The sequence below is a fragment of the Apostichopus japonicus genome, chromosome 22 (genome assembly GCF_037975245.1).
Source record: "Apostichopus japonicus isolate 1M-3 chromosome 22, ASM3797524v1, whole genome shotgun sequence".
Classification (NCBI taxonomy): domain Eukaryota; kingdom Metazoa; phylum Echinodermata; class Holothuroidea; order Aspidochirotida; family Stichopodidae; genus Apostichopus; species Apostichopus japonicus.
The window spans coordinates 8,750,672-8,773,930 of NC_092582.1; the positions used below are offsets into that span (position 1 = coordinate 8,750,672).

General features: G+C 36.5%; 1 protein-coding gene across 3 annotated transcripts in view; it reads left to right on the plus strand.

Annotated features, from left to right (window-relative positions):
* The window catches only part of LOC139963443 (NLR family CARD domain-containing protein 4-like), a 78,398-nt gene that overhangs the window by 12,707 nt on the left and 42,432 nt on the right, over positions 1 to 23,259 (plus strand). For 2 of the 3 annotated variants that reach the window (XM_071964211.1, XM_071964210.1), the window contains exons 4-8: positions 9,322 to 9,527; positions 18,107 to 18,183; positions 20,460 to 20,512; positions 22,044 to 22,100; positions 22,761 to 22,800. In XM_071964211.1, the coding sequence (XP_071820312.1) occupies positions 9,322 to 9,527; positions 18,107 to 18,183; positions 20,460 to 20,512; positions 22,044 to 22,100; positions 22,761 to 22,799 (432 nt within the window). In that variant the 3' untranslated portion in view covers position 22,800. Of the gene's footprint in view, positions 1 to 9,321; positions 9,528 to 18,106; positions 18,184 to 20,196; positions 20,241 to 20,459; positions 20,513 to 22,043; positions 22,101 to 22,760; positions 22,801 to 23,259 lie in introns of those variants that run through there. The other variant, XM_071964212.1, reaches the window with a different exon arrangement.

Sequence of the window (23,259 nt, forward strand, 5' to 3'; positions counted from 1 at the left end):
TATTTAATAGATGGAAGCTGGAAAGCCACAAAGCTACTGACTGATGGGAGATGAACATTGGTTCATTCATACTTAGTAAAGATTCCTAAATCCTATTGGTCCATTCAGGTCAGCTGACCGTGGTTAATCCTGTGAGTAACGCACGGTAAAATTACCGGCGGATGAATACAATTGTTAGTGAGTGTACGTACGTAGGTACGTACGTAGGTACGGTACGTACCGTACGTGTTCAATACAAGGCCTACTATGTTATCGTATGACTGTATACCATACGCAGTGGCGGCGGAACCGGGGGGGGCTTGGGGGAGGGGGGCTCAGCCCCCAATGAAAAAGTTGAGGGGGCAAATGCATGATAAGCCCCCCCAATATTTACCAAGGCTCCGAAACGTGCATCTGCCCATTTTTTCAATGCATACTTGTCGATCTGTCCGATGCACACGTATACTATATAGGTGTAATAATTTTAGTAATTGCTGGGGGACCCTCGGCCCGTCCCCTAGCTATAGACCACATTGTCACCCCAACCGCGTCTTCACGCCCCGTGAAAAGTGGAAGCAGTGAGTGTGAGTACCGGTAAGCGTAACACAACTTCGACTTAGGCCAATGACTTGCCTCATTTCAGCCAGTTCTCCAACATCCCCTTACTTAGTGGCGGAGCGTCCATATATACAGTCAGGGGGGCGGATGCCCCCCCCCCCTGACGGACTCAAATGGACTGCTGGCGCCTTTTCAGCTTTTCACTACTTTTTACTTATTCGCGATTATTGACTATTTTATTGCGCTCTCATATACCTATTGACATTTGTCATATTCTGTTGGTGTAATTTTCCGACAAAATGGCGACGACACCTATTTATTCTCCGTTTATCTGCAAATTAGCAAGGCCAGGAAAGGGTCATTTCCTGCAATCTAGGGAGTATCTTTACTCAAAAATTTTCTGTAAGCTCCGCGCCAACCCGTGGTGGCGCTCCGCTTAGATAGTGTCGAAAGCGCCCCTATAGACCATTCTTGCCCCCCCCTGACCAATACCCCTAGCTCCGCCACTGCCCTTACTACACTCAAAAACGCCTTTGCGAGTACACTACGAGTAATAGCAACTCTCTTAAAACACCATCGAATATACAAATTACAATGTTTTTACAGACTTGCAATCTGAGAAATTGCAGGCTTGAGACCCATATTTTAGGGCTAGGTATTCGCAGCATAAAACACTCGGGAAGTGCCGTTTCCGGCCATCTGGGGGTTTGAAAAAACCCAAAATTTTCTTGTACGCTCCGCGCCAACTGATGGTGGCGCTCCGCTTAGATAGTCTCCACACATTTAGCCCCCCCAATAATTTTTCCGTTCCGCCGCGCCTGACCATACGTACATGTTTGTCCCTAGAATGGTTGCTATGGGAACCAGAAGCTGTAGGGTATTGATATGATGAAGCCAACTAGTAATTGTTTGTAGTTCCTTGTAATTAGACCTTTCAAAAATAGTTTTATGGCCGCAATATTGCCAAACATTATTTAAAATGTTATTATGGTTCATCTTTTATGAAAAACAGCCTTCCAAAGACGTTTCCTTTATAATTATTCACTATCGTTCAGTATTACTTTATAATTGCACATGTACATTGTTATGCTGGTTGTTAATCGTTAATTCGACTTACGGGGCATCACTTTAATAAATCTTTGGTTATATGTAACCAAAAATGTTTTGTTTCATGATTTTTCCCCCACACAAATGGTAGTGTATGAATGAACGGGGTTAATCAACGGTCTAGCGTGCGTTTCTCACATGATTAATGCACTCCGGGTGTTAATGCTATCGCTGCTAACGCACGCTAGACCGTTGATTAACCCCTTACTTCAGCATGAGGTTCTATCACTGTTCAAACACATGGACTACAATATGCTTATGTAATAATGAGACATGTATCCTAACTATTGTTCGATTAACAAGTGACGTCATATCATATATAGTGAGACTATACTTTTCAATTGCGTCCATCAAGATTGAATAATGATATGAACGTATAATAAACTCTGTAAGAGTGTGAATATTAAGTCTACAGAATATGATAAACAGATTGAACAAATAAGATCAAAGTTTATCTTTCTGTTAGTAAGTAAACAGTGAGAAGAAATGGCATTATATCGTGTTCCAATACGGTACCTTATATGTACCTGATTTAAATTAGTGAATATAATTAGTGAATATCCACCTGGAAAGGAAATGTTCTTATGCCAGGGTCCTATTCATCGATTATATATGTTCCGCTTTCAACACCATCGTGCCGTCACGGTTCCATCTTAAATTACGGGATCACCTTGATTTCCCCGCTGCTATTTGTGGCTGGATCCTAGACTTTCTTCTTGATCGCAAACAATGTGTCAAACTCGGCAATAACTTCTCAGATTCTATTGTACTAAATACGGGTACCCCCCAGGGATGTGTGCTTTCTCCGATGTTGTACTCTTTGTTTACATATGATTGTATAGCCAGCGACCTGAACTCGAGGGTTATCAAGTTTGCTGACGATATACCACTGTTACTGGATTAATTACTAATGGGGAAGAAAGCGGGTACCGCAATGAAGTGAGTCGATTAGTGAGCTGGTGCAAGGAAAACAATTTGATTTTGAACATTAGTAAAACAAAGGAATTAATTGTGGACTTCAGACGAAATAAAAACACATTGGGTCCTCTCATTATCGATGGAATGGTGGTAGAGCAGGTGAACACATTCAAGTTGTTGGGTACATTTATCATGGACAATTTATCACGGAACATTAATACTGAAGAAATACTAAAAAAGGGACGCCAGAGACTGTTCTTTTTACGTGTTCTTAAATCTTATGGGGTCAGTGCAAATGTTTTGACAAACTTTTATCGTGCAATTATAGAAAGCATTTTAACTACTAACATTTTAGTCTGGTTTGGTCGTGTAAGTCAGAGTGACCTTCGGAAATTGCAATCAGTAATTAGAAATGCTGAGCATATTATTGGTACGGGCCTTCCATCTCTCCACTCTCTGTACCAGGAGCGTGCACTCAAGAGAGTCGATAATATACTGAACGAGGACTCACATCCTGCTCATCAGTACTCCCAGTTCTTGCCCTCTGGTTAAAGGTTACGTACATTCAGGGGATCAAAGAGGCTCACAAATAGTCATTATCCTGATCTTGTAAAGATATATAATACAAATAATGCCCGCTGATTGGTTCTAGTCTTGCCTTCACGTCTTAGCCACTGCTTCTTATTGTGCAATATGCTATATTTGTTATACTTTTGTTTTTACCTCTGAATAGTCTTTTTATATCATGAGCAGCATACTTAGTACCCTTTTATATCCTTTACCTAGTCATCGAATTGTTTACATTTTTATTTATTGTCTTAATCGTTTCATTGTTTTCGTTTGAGCTCCTGTTTTCATCCAATTTCCATTGTATATATTCTATCCATTGGCTGAATAAATATATATGATATATCTATTTGAATAAGTGAATTGAGTTGCAAATGGGGGGTTACTATTGCCGATGTAAGTCGATCATGGGTTGTTTATACCCTGTATAGGCCTATCATGCATGAACGCAATGTAATTAACATGCCGGGGGTATTGGGGGTACCAAATTAAATATTACATGTGGATATGAAATGTACCGATGACCTTCTAGAGAATTGAAAGTCACGTGTAGCAGTTATGGTCTGAAATAGCATGTTGAATTGTATCACAAAGTTTCTTAAATAACCTAAAAACAACTTGTTACAAATCATGGTAAATATTATGGAAGCTTTAGGAATTTGCCATGCATAATGTCCACCAGTCTATTGACTGACATTAACAATTAGATATGTCTTTGTGATCTTACAAACTTGATAATTAAAGGGGCATTCCTTAAGAATTTTTCTTAATTTGAATATCTTGAAAAATGAGCAATTATAAATGATAGACGACCTGTACATTTTTCTCGATTGTGGTCATATCAAACCATCACACATCATCAAACATGATTTGGATAAAAAGTTAAACTTTGTAATTGCGTGTTGCTCGACAGATTTAGCTTGCTTCCCTTCTCCTTTCCATGTAAACCCGAAAGAGCAAAAACTTGTTCCAGCGTGTAATATTTATTTACAATTGGTGACGTCATGCAGTCACATAAGGCTACAGGAAGTATTCGGCTTTTAATCGGCCCTCAATGACCAACTATAACATCACTGACAACTGTGTCACGTGCCGTGAAGTTGCTATGACAACACTAAACGTATCGGTCCATCGTGATATAGTTGATATTTTCAGTGCCTACTATTGGACATTACTTGTAGTTAGAGCAGACGGCATCACTTTATCTTAGCTGCCAAAACATAAAGAAATGGTAGAACAATTGGTTCAGCCGGTACGTCGGTTCTGCCAATTGCGCGATTTCCCGATTTCGCCGATGAAATAAGGAGTTCGAGCTCAGAATTCGGGCATAAAACATTGTGATATGTGTTAACAATGCTGTCAGGGTTATCAATGCCTGTTGTTTCGAGACCTTACATTTTACTAAAGAAATTGACCGGCGAAACATTTACACTATATAATTTTCTGTTATGAGAACGAAAATGGCCGCTTACGTGTGAACTACTGTTCCTTTGCATATGATTTCATCACCCCAGAGAATAACGTTGATTCCATGGGTGCAGATTTGCTTCTCAAGGAGAAGGGGGGGGGGGCTTTCAATGTAACCAGTGGTAAAGAAAGCTATCAAAGGAAGAAGAGGGGTGAGGAGCTGGAGATGATCGATTTTGTAATTGTATCAAACGTGGACCTTTTAACACAAACATTCTACATTGAGAAATTGTATCTTGCGATTTATACTCCACCATACAAAACTTCGTATGATTTTGAATACTCCATAAAAATGCCTAATGCAATTACCGTCATAGGCGTAGGAGCTTAATTTGATTAAGGGGGGGGGGGGGGGGTTGTAACGACTTGCTCGAAAATATAACCACACTTTTTGGGCATGCATCGGTTTTTACATCGCATGCTAATAACATACAATCATTTCCCGTGTTATTACCCTTCCTATTGGTAATAATTATGAAGGAAGTCGTTACAATATGAATGGTAATAATTTTGCGGCCCGTACGTGAGATGCCTCAAGAAATAGAAAAAAAATCAATCTATTTTACATCATCACAAAACACGAACTAGCTGCTTAGAGTTTATCTGCACTAATGATGCTGTCAGGTAGGCCTGTTTTCACAATTAATTATCAACTGTACTGTATTGACATTATGTTTTTTGTGAATACAGATTAGTACACACACCTATTGCTTGAACGTCCTCGGAATCAAAGGTTTGAAATCAACAGCAGGTCGTTGGTTAGGTGCGGCCCTGTCAATCATTCACTCCTAAAATCTGGCCCATTCACTCAAAAAGGTTGCCCACCCCTGCTATAAGCCTGTATCTGAGGCCCTGGGGTCATTCCTTGACCGACTTGGTGCAATATATTATGCCCATTTCGAAGTAAATTTATTCACAGATTTTTAGTTGTCATGGGTTTGAACAAATGAGGGGTATTCTATCCTGAAACAAAAGGCAAAATGTGGCTGGGGTACCAGTTCGCCGCATCATCTGTCAACTTACACTGGGTTCTAATGTTCATGTCAATTGGAATCACTAATAAAAGAAATAATCCACCAAAATGAAGGCCGCATGAACTTTATTGCACATTTCCTGAGTGACGAATTTGTAATTTTCTCCCGAAATCACGCAATTAGGTGGCTGCTATCCAGCCTTGCAAATGTCATCTCCAGCGATCTGGCAGGTATTGAAATCTGAAATTTTCTTGATACGCTGCGCGCCAACCGATGGTGGCCTTCCGCTTAGATAGAACTTACGGCCGGAATACTCGAATCGATTAGGTCCCCCCACTCCCACGTTTCAAACCGGATTGACGACCCTGCTTTGCATAAAACAGTTGAATGAGCTTGTATCTCTCCTTACGTTTCTTACATGTACCGATGATACGGCAGTGACCACGCGACATGACAGTGGCGTAGGAAGGTACTTTTGAGTGGGGGGGGGCTCAAGACTGATGGCCGGGCTGGGAGAAGGGTCTAATGGGAGTGGGTGTCCCCCTCCCCTTTGGAAATTTTTTGCATTTCCTGGTGGCCTCAGATGCAATTTGGTGCAATTTAGCACACTTCAACACCCACTCCATTTTGTAAATAATTTTGCATTTTCACATGGCCTTAGATGCAATTTGGTGCTCCAAATGAGATTTTTTTTACATGGACATGAAAAAGGGGTTTTCTGACTTGCAAGGGGGGGGGGTGGAATGATACTTCAGTCCCCCATATTTTTCACTGGGGGCTGGGACCCCCAGCCCCCGGTTCCTACGCCCTTGGGACATCAAATTATCCAATAAGATAACAATAGTCAGTTTGATACAGAAAGTTCGCGGTCTAATGGCACAACACGTCCGATGCATATTCATAGTTTTACTTGTAACACTTCAGCAATGTCGTGCGACTAAGTAATATTGGCGCCAAAGAGATTCAGACAACGTGGGAACACCTGTACAGGTGTGAATCTGTTATACAGTAGTAATGAACTGCATACCAGCACTCCAGCAGTCGATCATTATTCAGTATTACATTGGTCGTTGATGAAGTTGATGTTCTTTGTCGGAGTTTGTCGTCGTTTCATTTACTTGTTTGTAAAATATCGGGATTTAAATATCGGAGAAAAAATATTTAGCTAAGAGCATCGTTTGCTTGGTAAGATACTTTTGAAGGTAAAGGTACATGAAGTTGTATGCTTGGTAGTTTAACTCAGATCTAGGCCTAGGACTATTGAATGACAGGCTAGGCCAAGGAAAATTACAATTGAGATGTAGCCTAGCCTAAGGAAGATTTTTCTCAATGTCAGATTATATCTTAGTGAATTAGAACTCTTTACATAAGAATAGAAACAGTTAATGTTAAGGAACAACTTATCACAAATGACCTTTCCTCATAAATAAACTTGAATTTGCCAAACAACATAACTTGCTCGGTATTGTTTTACAAAAGCACACACAAAATGAAATACGATGCAAAGAAGTTGAAAAGCAAACTTTAAAAGATGTATTTTTGATATAAACGAAAAGTTAATGTGGGCATTTTTAATTACAATAAAAACATTAACGAGTTTGCTATAGTACTACTTATGATATTATAAACAGCACAATCGGTGTAGTCTAACCTGTGATAAAATTTCACAAGTTGTGTGATATTCGTCTTAAAATAACATTGTTCAAACTTTCACGAAGCTACTCAGGTCTATGTAATGGCATAATACTCTGTTCTAGGAAGTCAGTTGATCAGATAATTATGAAGATAATTTAAGAAGAGAGGTTTCCTACCCTTTTTCCAACTAATAATCAGTGGACAATATTTCGTTAATTGCAACTTTAGAATTAGAGGCAAATTTAAAACAGCCATAAGGATTTAAACTATCCAATATCATCTGTCATAAACGCATCCAAAATAGTAAGACTTCAATTTAATAAAAAAAACTTCATAGGCAGTTTTACTATGTACCAATACCATACACACGTTTTGTCAGGAAGCACGAAACATTGAATTTCATTAGAAAAGATAAATAGCGCACCAATTAAACAAGTTAGCAAAGAACGCTGAGAAGCATGTTTTGCATAAACATTTAATTTGAAAATGCGCTATCACTTTTCATTAAATTTTATTAAATTGATCCCTAGTTTGAAAAGTGCGCCACCTTCTATTTTAATTGTTCTAGCTAATGAAAGTACCGTGCGTATATCTTTTTCGACTCTCAAATTTAGTACGATGTCAGCTTCAAAGAATACCAAATAAAAGTTAAATTTAACGAAAATCTTTTCACGAGCAAAACAGAGAGCATTATTTCCGCTAAAATGAAGGCATATGTAGGCCTCAGTTTATCTCAGTGAAACCAACACTTCAGCTATGTTAATGGAATGTATCTTTGGGAGGCTAAAACATTCAACAGGATTAAAAAGGGTATCAAGGTAGACAACATGCTCAACCTGTTTATGAAATATTGAAAACAGCTTCTTTAAATTCTAGTGACAAAAGTTGAAACGCTTGAATTAAGTAAATATTGTAAATTATATCTCCAACCTTCCTGAATGTCAAGAGATTACTAGACATATATTAAAGAAAGGTGAAAATGACTAAAGTCACTCCATATGCTTAAAATAGAATTGGTCACTACAAAGTTCATTATTAACTTTGTCTTTGTGTAAAAAAGCAAAATAGTATTTTTCAAATTCTCTTTAAAGATCATCACTTCAAATGTATCTTTTTTTGAATAAAAATTAAAGCAAACGAAAACAAGATGGAGATCTTATAATCTTTATAAAACAATTCTCTTTGTCTATTTATTAGAGGTAAAGTTATTTCAAATCGACAAAGTTGAAACTAAGTTCAATCCATCATTAATTGCTCTTTCAAATAGAATATTAATAATACTCAAGATTATGCAATAGTAAATATTAGGTTTATAATTAATGAAAGATTTAACTAAAATATTATTTTTCAAACCCCTGAAATAAAATAAGTTTCATTTGTAACCTTTTGCATAAACTTGATACTCATTCTCCTCATAAAAGTAGTTAATTAATTATTTCCTGCTGATAATTTTCATTGATATCTCCTGATAGAAAACTAAATAACAATATATCATAATATTCTATTAATTTTTGGAATAATTCCTCCTGCAAATAATGAGATAAACTGTCAGTCTTGCTTTTAAATTAAAATAGATTTAACTTTCTAAATGACTCTTCTTTAAAAGTTTCGTATTAAGTATTGAACTATTTTAATCCATAAATCACTATTAGGTTTATTTATCAACTTTACTACCTCTCTCCATAAATAAACTAAAAATCAAATAAATAAAAATCTTCTTACTATTCTATCTACGACCAAATATTTTTGTCTACATTTGTTATTCTAGGCTACATATTTTTATTTTTTACCCATCAAATAGACGTAATAATTCCCTGTTTCAAAACTCCTACACCATTTTTCTTTATTAAAATAATACATTTATTCCTGTTTCTAGTTTATAAACTCTTTCAAAATCAACGACTTTAATTTCCGTTCGCTAAATTCATTCCTACACACAAAATTACATAAACACAACCTTAACGTCCTTATAATTCATCGCTTATACTCTCTTCAATTTTCTTTCTTTCTTTTTTTATCATTTATAAACATCCTAATAATTATTCTAATCGTAACCAAATCCAATCCATTTATCTCTATCTACTCTAATATCAGTAACTCTATTCTTTCATTCTAGATTCCTATCTCCAGTGTGTGGCTAGAGGCCTGCTCTCCTAGAGTTGATGAGTCTGGTCTGAACCTTATCCTTGAGTCTGGTCTCTCTCTCTCTGTCCTGAGTTCTCTCCAGAAGCTGCAGATCACTGACTACAGGAGACTAACTAATGAAGAGTTGGCGGCCATCTTGTCTTACTCCTCACAGTGTACAAGCTTGAAGGTGCTGTGGTAAGTATTCCGGTGTAGATGTTAGAATCATCATAACAGTTAAACAGGGAATTAATTTAATTAATCAAAGTTATCATCATTAAACTAACAATATAGAATGTAAAATCTGCTGGCTTTTAATGTCAAGGATTGGATTTAATTAGTTTAAGTGGATTTATTTCAATAAATTAGGCCATCGTTAAAGGAAATATATAGGATGTTGCGATAAATGTAACAAGATAAAATGGATTAATTGGGGGGTTAATAAAATCGGTGTTGGCCGGGGGTGAGTTAAGGGGGCTATAGCGGTGTTCTTGTCATATTTTTTTCTTAGTTTTTTATGAAGGGGTGAGTCATAAAGTGACAAAATTGTTAATTTGGATAAAAAATAGGAGAGCAAACAAAACGCAATCGGATTTGAGTTAATTTTAATGAAAGTTGTGACCATTCTAATGGATTTATTTTATATTTTGGTAATAATAACTTAAATCTCCCAATTCAAAACTTAAAAAATGAACAAATGTGTAAAATATATCATTAAAAAAGATTTTTAGACCAAAATAAAAAAGGAAATATTGATTCCAAATAAAATCAATAAAATTATAAGTTTATATAGAAGCTGTTTCACTGACAACTCAAGAAAAAGTTAAGTGTATACTACTCAAAGAGAATTATTTACATTCACAAATAAATTAATAGTGGAAATATATTTTTTTAAATATATAGAAGACAATATGTAAATATTGATATTAGAAAGTCTTCTTCGTAGAATTAATTTATTAAAGGTATAAGAACAAACCTCAACAAAATGTTTAAATTATTTTTAAGAAACATTCCATTAATCAATATATGGATAATTGTAAATATAGTTGTTATACAAATTAATTGGAATAGAAATGTAAGTATTGACTAAAACGACTATTGTTAAAGAAGTTAAATATACAGAATTAAAAAAAAAATTATTTAAGCTCTAAAATTTCACAGTGAAATAAAAAAAATAATCATATCACTGCGATCCATGGAGAACATTTCATTAAAAACCCAGATTCGAATATCAACATTGGACACTTTCCTAAGTAAGATTCTTACAATAATTTTTATCTAAAACCAGTATAAAACGAGGACATAAGACTTGATTATTGCTTAAGTAATATTAGGATGAATCGGAACATACAAAGTATTTTGCAGTAATTTACACTTTCTTGAAATCGTGAGGCAATGTATATTCCCGCCCGCGTTGACTTTACACAATAGTTAAATCCCATCACCTCCGCCCCCCCCCCCCTCCATCGCAGCGCGTTACCCTTTGTCACCCCTCATTCCACTTTTGTTTCTTAAAACAACTCTATGTAACCGTATCTGATCATCTTTCTGTTACACTCACTGGAGTTTAGAATCACCACCAGCTCTAATATTAAATACTATTGTATACATTGTAGTTATACAGGTAGACACTCAGGCTTCACTACTACTTGAATATATTTATGTTATCATTTTAACGAACAATAATTATCAAATTTAAAATGTTTGCGCACAGCGTAATATATTACTCATTGCCTTTTAGCAAATCCTAATCTCCACACCCTACCGCGCCCTCAGCCCTTTCACCCCCTCTCCCTTCCCCATTGACATCACCTCCAATCCGCTCTAGTTATGACATGAACGATAATTGTACTTTTGAAGTTGCTACACGTGAGTTTATTATACTATGTTGGTCAGCTACGTTTGGTGCATATCGTTCCAGTGTAAATACCAAACCCGAAGCACAAGACAAACTAACATAACGCCAATTATAGCATACACTACAAAAAACATTCATTTCTGAATTAAATATTACTAAGTTCTTTCTCTATGTTATAACGATATCCCATGTTAACTTCCAACCGATAACGACTATAACATAAAACTCTCCTTCTCCCAGTTCCCACGTTTAGTTCATTACCATTTAGCATAAAAGACCAGAAAAGAGGAAATGATTTTGCGTTAGACAGATTCTCCAAAAAATCTCACTTTGTACTATTATAATTATTCGAGACGTTTTATATTTTGTACAAAACATGACCATCACAGAATAATCATAAAACAATTCAGTTCTTAGAGAAAAATATAATGGAACAATAAAAAATCCCCGTAAGTTCCGTAACGTTACTTTTCTACACAGTAAAAAATACACCATCCTTGTGTCCGTGTATAACAACGTAAGCCCAAATCTGCAGTTCTTTAGCAGTACAGAGATATTAGCGACCTTATACATGTAGCTTTTAGTCTGTGTCAATCACAATACATTCAAAGAGAAACCATTGATTCAATAAAGAAATTCTCAGACAAAATAAGAGAAGTTAAGATTAAGTGTGAAACACCTGTAGCTACTGTAAAGACCTATTTAGCATAATAATAGATATGACACGAGCCAGTGTAGTGTTGATTGATGTCAGTACCGATGAATGTCACGTGTCTAGTACGACTGGATTGTTGTCATGGCATAAACAGGTGTAAACGTGCTACACTGAAATGAATCAAGCGGTATAAGAATATAACAATTAGTTTTCTACTAATTCTTCTACTAAAGCGCTCTTATATAATGTACATTTATTTGGGTAGGATGCGACCATTTTGATATAATATTCTCTTATTTATATTTGTATGGTTTTTGTATCTTTATTATGTTTACTGCACAATGAGTGAAATATGTAACCAAACCAACATTTTCAGTCATGGACCTCGGTTGAATAATAATCCCCCATTAAGTGATGATATAATTTATAATATGTTAAGTATCAGGGGCGGATCAAGGGGCTGTGTGAGTGTACCTCAACATTGTTGAACCCCACAAAAAGTGTATTTATCAGCATAACCATGCGAGTGTATAGTGACCTTATTATAGGCCTAATTTACAGACCTAACTATGCCTCAGTCAGAATGCACTAAAAACTTGTATTTACTTGAGGAGGACCCCCCCCCTCCCCCACCTCCTCCTGCATGGAAGTCGCCTTCAATAAACCAAGTGCAACAACCACTCCATTTTGGTTTCCCGAAAGGACAACTATGGAGACACTGTTATGCCGACCTTGCAAAGTTGTGAGGGGGGGGGGGGGTTTGTGGATTGCAAAGTCGGCAATTGCAATAAGTTGAAAATAACGCAAAGTCGGTGTTACTATTACAGTAAGATTCGCCCAACACGGTAACATACAGAAATGCTGTACTCGAAAGACTTCGTTATTTGTTCAGCGACGGCTATAGACCGTCATTTCTCAGAAAGGTTGCTAAAATAATCACAGGGTCTGGCACTGTTTATCCATGTTTGAAAAGAAATTTTCAACAAGTTGAATAAAATTATCATCAAATGAACATTAAAATTGTATTTGGTACTATTAACATAGTAAATGTTGAAAATATGATGTAGTTAATGCCTTTAAATGTTAAAGCGATTTTAATACAGAAATTGTTAACCCCCTGTACAATAGTCCATGTACCTGCATGGGTTAGGTTAGTACCATTAGGTTAGTACCTAATGTTAATAGGGGTAACGTTTTAGGTTAGTACCATCATGTTTAAAGGGGTAACGTAAGTTGCCTATAAATAAAACAAAAGTTAAAATATATCTATAACGAAAGTAACTGCTTGCACGGTAGAAGACGTATAAAGGAACACACGTATGTTTATTTTATTCTGACATAGCGTTCCCATTCGACTACTCAACCGTGTATATTTCATTACGAGTAGAACCCCCATGACAAATCTTACGCGGGTACAGGTACAGAGCCGTAGGCCTATAGAGATAGAGTTTGGCCAACTGTGTGACGATTTCTGATTGGTCGAGATATTTCAGCTCTCACTGGCTATCACTATATACGGCTCAGTACAGGTAGGACCAGTATCGCCGCAATTACATTTCGGGATACCTGTCATACTGCAGTTTTGATTAATCGAAGCCCTCAGCTTCGATTGCAGGAATTGTAGATTTTGTCACGTGGTTTTGCGCCTTCAATTGTTCCTCGCGTATGACAATAACAGTAAAATTCGAATGCTCCAATTACATTAACACACGTTCTATTTGAACGTATTCGCACCCTTGCACAGATACAACACAGTTAACTTGGTAATTTTATTGATCGCCCTCCATTTTCCCCTCTGTTTCAATACGCTATGATGGTTACTTTTGTGAAGGTATGTCGTTCGAAGAATGATTAACTGCTAATATGCAATGCGGTATTAAATCATGGTATTTTTCCGTAAAACTCGGGTTCGACCGACTGTATGATAATCGGTTTAACCGATTACCGATTAGTTCGTGTGACAATCGGCCGATACCGATTACCGATTATTTCATCATTTTCGTGGAGCTGGCCTAAAGTATGATTTAGTGTTATGCATGATTACCAACTTCTAGGCCAATACAATCAAAGATGTAAATGAACGACTTAACGTTTTACAGTAATGATTAATGGAGCAAGTAAAGAACACTGCATACATGGGACGCTGTACGTTTATAACGAAGAGTCGCAATATTGCAATCCCGCCACAACACAGTTAAGGACAGGGCTGTACAGACTACAGAAGGGGGAAAATAGTAGCCATTGGCTATGAAATTAAAAAAAGAAAGAAAGAAGAAGTGAGGCCGACAGCTTTTACAACTGGTTTTATAACCATTATCAGTGTTGCAACTCCAACGTAAATAAAGTGAAAAGTATATCGCACGGAAATAAAATATTCCTTATTTCGTTACTGAGCTGATATCGAAATATATAACCTGATAATATGAAGAATAATGTGTAAAAGTAAGTTTGCCTGTCGTTTTGATCCTAGCAAGATCGAAACGTCAGGCCAACTTCCTTTAACACATATTCTTACACAGGCTATTAAGTGAAAAAGCAGTTTGCTAACAGTTTTATTTTATTTTGAAAAATGAAACAATCCCAAACATTTGCTTCAAATTTTCAATGATTGCCATCTGCAAGGAAATTTTTCCGATCGAACGTTGTTTCAAACGATCATACACAGTAAGTCAATGGCGCTTCTTCATAGACTTTACTACATGTCGGAAAAATCACACACTTAAGTCCCATTGACTTTGTCGCGCGGGTCACTGGAAATCAGACTTGCTTTTAGTCGGTTGCGATAAGGAGTTTAGTTACTGAAAGGGGTTCATTATTAGCACGTATGGTATACATGCGGTCAGGGGAAAAAGAGTAGCTTCGGGTTTTTTGCAAAAATATGCGTAAGAATGTTTGCCTAATCACAAAATACTGTGATACAGTAGAACTACTGAGGACTGTCGCCAAACATGTTTCGGGATTTTTAGGAGTATTTTGCCTCTTGATTTCATCATTTTATGCCATTTGTGCGCTCTTGGGCGCATTTTCAAACTGAACAGTTATGAAGCTCATTGCAACCGTTCTCTAGCCAGACTAGCCTAATGAACGTAGAACTCACAATGAACAAAGCCTAATGTTATTGCTTTCACTTTCCAGTTTTCACCTACGGTGAAACGGCCAAAGTGGTTCAGAAGTATTTTGATTTGGTTTTTATATTTAGTCGAGACAATTAATCTTCCATATCAATCGTTAAACATGATAACAGGAGGTTTTGTTAGATGCAAGAAGCGAAGTGAAAAATAATAATTACGTCGTCGCTCTAACCTCATCGCGGGTATACCGTACTGTATGCATGTTAACTGCCAAAATTGGATAGTATATCGAACAGCATTAGTACAAACTCGCGTGAGGGACATGCTATACCGTTACACGGTAGATTAGCACACTTTTCCCGGCTATGAATAGCGTTGAATCGAATGATCTACATTTTTCTCCCGTTGTGGTTGTGGTGAATTAAAAGCGCGGAAAAATACAATCCTTTATGTGAAACGTAATAATAAGTTATAAATAATCGGTTGCGAAATGAATTTTGCCGTTGCCGATATTTACCAATTGTCTGATAATCGGCCCGATGCCGATTATCTAACCGATTATCGGTCGAACACTACTGTTACCAAACCATTCTTAGTCCCTTGACATTCCTAAATACATTGATATTCATTAGTAAGTTTTTGTAGTATTTATTTTTTGGTCAAGTTTTGGGCGAACGGGACTCTTACGCTCATAGGTTGACTCTACCCCCCCCCCCCCCTCCGTGTAATTTAGTGGAACGGTCCCACACAAAAGAAATAACAGAATCTTTCCATACTTGAAAGAATCAATCAACATCTGATTGACTTGTAACTATACAATGGACACAACCATTTAATAATAACGTGTGAATGATGTTACAGTTTCTACGGAGTTTCCAACTAATCTATCAATAGCCGCGACCTGGAGCGCTAGCCATAGTGCCGGAGAGGAAAGTAAGAACAGGCCTTGCTCAAGATTAATACCGCGTTGTTGTTACTTTCTTGTAAGGAAGTTTTGGTTGCAAAACATAAGTACTGTTACTGTTGCTTCTCAAACCACATCTTCACGAGTAACTAGGATTCACGGTAAGTTACACACTTGCAAGTAACGAAACTTTTTCATAGATCATTAAAAGAGGGTTGATTTTAAGAAGCAATATTAGTATAGTTAATATAAGTATGTAGCCTTGCCGTATAAATCAGTTCGCAGGTTAATTTGCTTAAACGAACAGTTGTTTACAGTCTTACCATTACGTGATTGAAGGTCCGCATCGCCTATATACGTACGGTATAACATAGGACTGTGTGATAGTATCGGCCGAGCTGGGTTTTAGGTTGAATATGCAATGAACAGGTACCCGGGGGACCGACCGAACTGCAGAGACGCGTACCCGGTTCCGATATTTGGGACTGGTCCCATCACTAAATTCCCACCCTCCCCTCTCGTACCCGCTCAAGGGTCGCCCAAACAACAGAAATGACATAACCCTATTAATATAATCACTCTCACTCTGGGAATTTTTTTTCCGCATAAGTCATCAGTTCTGAACAAATAAATTTCAAACTATGAAATATGTAACCAATATTAGTTCCATACTGTCCACTACTGTAATGAGAAAAGGTTAGGATGATTTGGCCAATTGAATTCCTCTAACCAACTGTATTATTAATTCACACGATACATACCTTAAATGGTGCAAGAAGGTTTCCAAAATAGTGACTCGGGACAAACATGCACAGATGAACATCTAACCAATTCCCATTGCCATGGAGACTAATGTTGATTGTGTTCAATATACGTTACCATTTTAAAATCCCTCTGACACTGTGTGAGCACGGAAACTGCATATCTGCTGCCATCTATCGAAACTTTCAAGTCGAATGAATCTTGAAAGTACGTCAAACAATGGATTATTATTAACCGGTATGACTGACATAACTTCCTGAACATTTCAACATCCACACAATGACGTCACTTACGGCCAATTTCAAACTGACAGATACTCATATAACATCACTACTGGGCTTCGATGCACTTGCCTTCCAGTTCAATTATGTCTAGCTTAAAAGCGGATTAGCTGTGAAAACTCGTTTATGGTCAAAACGAAGATGATGTCAAATACTCGGTGCTGGTCTAGTCGCCCATATATTGCTGTATTTTTTAATTTGACTCATTCAGTAACTGTCACAGTTTGTGAAGCGATTTTACATTTTTTGAATTTGTTTAAATTGAAACACTGACATATGTTTCTGTGTAAAATTTAAAAAAAACTTGAAGCTAATGAATGCAGTCTACATTTAATTATTATTTTTAAGCAAAATGTATTATTTTGCTGTTCTTTTTGCCAAATGAAATAGTCCACGTTACCAAAAATGTTAACAATCAAGCCATATGGTAAGTTAGAACATATATACAAACAAGGATAAAATCAAACATGATTTGTACCGTTTAAGTTTGTAATACTTTGTAAACGTGTTATAACCGGTCATATGCGTCTAATGAGCTGGTATGATGGTCTGTATCAAGGGCGTAGGAATCGGGGGGCTGGGGGGGGGGGGGGGGGGGGCGCCAGCCCCCCAGTGAAAAATGTGGAGGGGCGGAAGTATCATTCCGCCCCCCCCGCTTCGCAAGTCAGAAAACCCCTTTTTCATTTCCATATGAGAAAAAATCTCATTTGGAGCACCAAATTGCATCTAAGGCCAGGTGAAAATACAAAATTAAGTTTACAAAATGGAGTGGATGTTGAAGTGTGCTGTATTGCACCAAATTGCATCTGAGGCCACCTGGAAATGCAAAAAAATTCCAAAGGGGAGGGGGACACCCCCTCCCCTTAGACCCCTCCCCCAGGCCGGCCATCAGTCTTCAGCCCCCCCCCCCCCCCACTCAAAAGTACCTTCCTACGCCACTGGTCTGTATACTAGATTAGGCAGTTCCTCCAACTTTGAAAAATATGTTTGTATCTCAAAAACTAAACGTGGTACAACAATGGAACTAATATACACAAACAGGAAAGCCTTCCTTTAATGTGTGGCTAAAACGTAACATTGCTTTATAAGCAAAACAAAAGTCCTGACCAGATTTTGTTGTTGTAATATATCAGTTTGAGTAATGTAGCTACGTAGTATTTGCTGTTTATCGTCATTTGTTTATTTTTTATTGATTTTATGGTAAATAGTATACCTTACACGATGATTACTTTGCTTTTCTCCACAGGATTGTGGTTCAAAAACTGCCAGACTCTGTTCCTATTGAATTGATTCCATCGTCTTTGAAATCAAGGAATGTGAAAGGTATTGGTTATAAATGAAGTTGAGTAAGAAATTACAGACAATTCGTCGGTGGTCTGGTGTTAGTAAATAACAATAAATTAACAGCAATGAATAGCAAAGCTTGCCCACCTTCATTTATAAAGCCACAGATAACGAACAAAATATCAAGCCCGCTTCACTTTCCCTATAGATAATAGCTCCTTCCTGCACATCTTCCTTGATCTATTTTTTATATTTCAGCAAATGTTCTGTAAACGTAGCATCTATTTGCTCGTAGCAGTACAAATACTGATTAAGAGGGGAAACGAATATAATTGCAGTGTGACAGGTTATATATTAAAACATGTAAAATTTAAGGTCGGATGATACGTGGAAGTGCAGCGGACTAGCTTTCTTCATTAGACCTACGTATGGAGATCATGTGGACTTAGTTGTTGGCTCAAAAATGAGTAAGAAAGCTTACAAAGAACATTATTTTGACCAGTTTACACGTATTATGAAACGGTTACTATAGGCCTACTGCTGTAAGTTACCGTTTGTACATTAGGTATACTAACGGTTTGAGGAGAAAATATCCGTGGAAATGGGTAAAAGTGAAGAAATAAGCGTTTCATATTCTCTGTATTTTTCATCAAAATGTCAACAGCCCCCTTCGTTGTTTCAGAAAGTCCCCTTCCCATGATTAACTTTATCCGGGGAAAGAGGTAAAATATGTATTGTTTTCCACTTTGGCAAAACTCCCAAAATGAAAAGAGAAGCGTTATGCACACTGAATACAATCCTTCCAAATTGACGGAATCGATAAACTTACCATTTTGACAAGATGTATACTAAGCGCAACAAAGGGTGTTGCCATTTTGCAAATATTATTAATATTCAACAGTTTTATGTTTTTTTTCTTCAAAATCTTACAAACTGGCAATTTTCATATTTTTGACGTCTTCAAGGGTTGGAGGCTCGGAGCATGTTTTCTCGGAGCTATAAGTAGCACCTATTAAGTTTATTCACAATGTTTGTGTTTCTCCGGACAGCGATCATTTTCCGATTTGGGAAGTACCTTTGCGCAGGTCCTTTTCACTGAGATAATTATCACACTTTATTAGATTTGTCAAATCTAATATGTTAAGATTTTTATCGTCATCAGTGAATCAAGTTTTGGAATCCTCCCATGCTCTCCCTCTTAATATAAATGCTTCATTATTCTTTAGAGTTATTGCGATCAGTCAATGTAAACATACCTTTGACCTATCCTAATATGAACGTGTTTATAAGTATAGTGAGTGTGTAGTTTAATGATAAAGCACATTAAGTCAGGCTAATACGCCTAACGCTTAGTTGTCGCTGAAGAATATAAATAATAAGCTGACTAAAGAACAAAGCAGTAGAGTCACCACAAAAACAAATTTTTGAAGTTGGTCAGAACTTGTACCCCCCCCCCAAAAAAAAAAAAAACATTGAGTATGATTAACAATGAAAAAGAAAAAAAAGATTGTAATCGAACAAACTGAGACACCGACAAAGATATTTTACCAACTGAAGGTTACACAGAGAGCGATTAATGGATTTGATTCGATCCTCAACATTTAGTATACCAGACACTTTCAATGAACGCCTAAGGACATGTAAAATGCAACTTTAAAAATTCAACTTCAGTTGCTCATCATTATTTTTTTGGTTTTGCAAAGCTAATTGAAATCATATTGAATGGCACTGAAAACTCGACTTAAAAAGATAATTTCAGTGGTCTAATTCACTAAGACGACTGTCGATTGAAATAAAATATTCAAAATTGTTTAATCTGAAATTAACTGACGTACTAATTTCTATCTAATTCAAAACTGATGATTTCTCTCTTCAAAGATATAATTATAAACACTTTTGTGTTCCTTGTATTAATATCGGCAATCGTTCCGGTTACCATCAGCTCGGTGTTTTATTTTCTAATTAATTGATAAGTGATAGAGTGATCGGTATACTGTACATCACGTCATCATTATAAACTGACCCTGCAGTAATATTTCACTTCTATTATAGCAATTCTACGGATGAAGTATGACTATTGAGGATGAGTAACTGCATCAACAGGTCAAAGCCCGGGATGACCATCATTCGACAAGAATGAACATTTAAATGTAAATCAACGGCAAAGTTCAGAGTATAGAATGTACTAAAACCTTTAAGATTTACATGTGTGCCGATGTGAATATGTCTCTGAAAAGCAGCCCCGTTCGTATACTATTTGATGTCAGTCCGGATCTGCCAGACTGACAAACTCTTGTTTTCATTTCGTTCTTCAGTGTATCACTATAACAATGGTAATCGATTGAATTTCCAGACCGGTCGATGGCAGGTAAGATATCATACATGTTTCTGTTATTTTTCTTGTTCATATACTACAGCTGTCGACGGGTAGTTTGAGTTCCGTTTACTTTGATTTTTGAACTTTGATTATTCATGAATTAATTTGAGTTGGACTAAATATCTCTTTGAAAGGATATGTAGTATCGATCAATTCTTAAAGTCAAAATTAATTGTAGAGAAAAATCTGTTTGCTCAGGTACCAACACTGGTTGCACTGTTAATACATGCTTAGAGTATCCCCTTCAGTTTTCTGTTGTGATTTGCTATGATAGATATAAATACTTGTCACAAATAAGACTGTGTGTGATATCTATAGTAACTTGATATACAGGTTTCTTAGCTCTCTGACTGGCTTAAATCCTTATCATAGAAAATGTTATAAATGGATAGTCACTATCTAAGGTCTGGATGGTTCAGTTTTCTGAGGGTCACTAGTTAGAATCGCAGCGATGGATACTGTATTAAGGTTGCTGTTTCAAACATATGTTGGTTATTAAATTACTTCAGACTCCATTTCATAGTAATTAATTGCTTTGCTTAAACATTATAATTTTTTTTAGAGAGAAACTGTTCCCGAGATTTATTTACTTCGGATGTTTCATTTATAACTGATAATTTGTAATTACAGAGCAGATTCTTTGACTTCGTTGTTTTTAAATTTCGAATAACTGAATCACTTCTCAATAATCACATTCTCTCCCTTTTTTTGCTGTTGTGATCTAAACGATCCGTCACATCGTTGACATTTATATATTCAATTTCCGAGAACACCAACATCTTTACCCATTCCTCGTGACAAGCTTATTTTATAAGTTTGAAGTTACTACAAATGCAAAGCAATTTTCTAGCCAAACTCTCGCTATTTATACCGATAAAATAGAGGGTAAACCTCGTAGATGATTAAAACTGTTAACAATCACTTCAATCGTTAGGTTTTTTAATATTACCTTGTTTTGAAATTTTCTGACGTTTAGTCGTTATTTTTTATGTTTTATTTTCTTATTTAAAAAAAATATTATTTGTATTTCTATTGCGAGCATGTATATAGCCATTCAAGATTATAATAAAGTTGAAATTATTTCAAATCACATCAAATCGAACGTTGGACACCGATGAAATCGTGTTTCCCAAACACACTGTATTTTGTTTCATTGACGGCACACAGATTCATTGATCTGTTTATCTTGGTCTTCGATTCACTCATATTACTCAGATGTCCTGTGAAATAGCGAAACCAAGAAGGAATCGTTGGTTTTTTTTGGAGACATGAAAACTAATTTGACTCGATAAATGATTCCCTTTATGTCTGTGCAAGTTCAGTTTTAATTTACTACTTTGATTTCTTCTTCTTTTTCAGAACATGGCTAAAAAATAAACCTCTCTTGATCATGGATGGCATTATGAAATATCACTTTTGTAGATGTCAAGGCGATCTTTGTTAAGAAAACTAACAATGTTGTTGCATTTGTTATTAATAATGCGATGTTTATCTCATATTTCTTATCTTCATACTCTCACAGCCTCAGTTCAGTGACTACTTCCAACAGCTTGATGAAGCAGCAACTAAGACTCAACAAGTAAGTAGATAGAACTCCAATGGTAAGAATGAAATATGCACGATCTTTAATACGTAGTATGTTAGCGTTGAAACTTATCACAAATTAATTATCATGGTGCAGTAATCATCAGCAGTAATTAGCAGTAATATTAGTTTTAATTTAGCGCCCTCCCTTTCCCAATTGAGCAGAACATACCAGTAATTCAATGAGAGGGCGTGCTGGTGTGTGCGCAAGTAATCCATTATCCACCAAATACTCTTAAATCCCCTCCATCATGCTTCACGAAATGAGGAAGAGACAACAAAGTCTACGCGAAGCTGTTACTACACACCGTTCTTGTGATTATTGTATTTCAATGGGCCTATAGCCAGGGAATAGACTTCTGTTAATGGGGTTCCAATGCTTTTCATGAGGGGGGGGGGGGGCAACACCATTCTAAATAAAAGTTCGTGAAACTTTTTCGGGAAGGGGTTACAGATGTTTGGGACCTACGTCTCCCGCTCTACAACTTTCCCATTAAATGCAATGTTTAAATAATCGTTTAATAATCGTATTTAAAACAAATATTTATCCGCCATCCCCCCCCCCCCAACCTCCTCCACTCTCCCTAAAAAGAGGTCACTCTGAATGCTCAATATCTTTAAGTTACTCTCACAATTTATTGCTTTCATTTTTTAGGATCGTCAAAGGACCAGATGGAAATGTACCATATCTTGAGGTGAGTTTAAAGGTTAAGATATCAGTATATATAATGAGGGACCTAATGTGATACATGTACAATAAGATATTATCAGTTCTGTAAACAAGAATGCTACCCTGCTGACAAATCATGTGTTCCTGGTAAAAAATATAAGAAATCAGTTTGTTTCTGGATTATATCGGTATCTGCCTCTGGCAATAAAACTTCTTAAGAGGAAGGATATTTAAATTAAACAGGCAGAATATTCATAAGTAAGTAACCAATCGGAACCGCCCTAGTCTTCCGGGTGTCATAGTTTTGTATAACATGATGTGAGATCATACGTATAGGTACACAAATAGAAAGATTTCTGAAGATTATAGGTGGCATCATCGGCCATAGAATGATCGCAGAACAAAATCAAGCCTAAAACAGTATTTAGCCTATAGCCATCTATTATCAACATGTAATTATACTTAGAAAAGCGCACAGTAATAA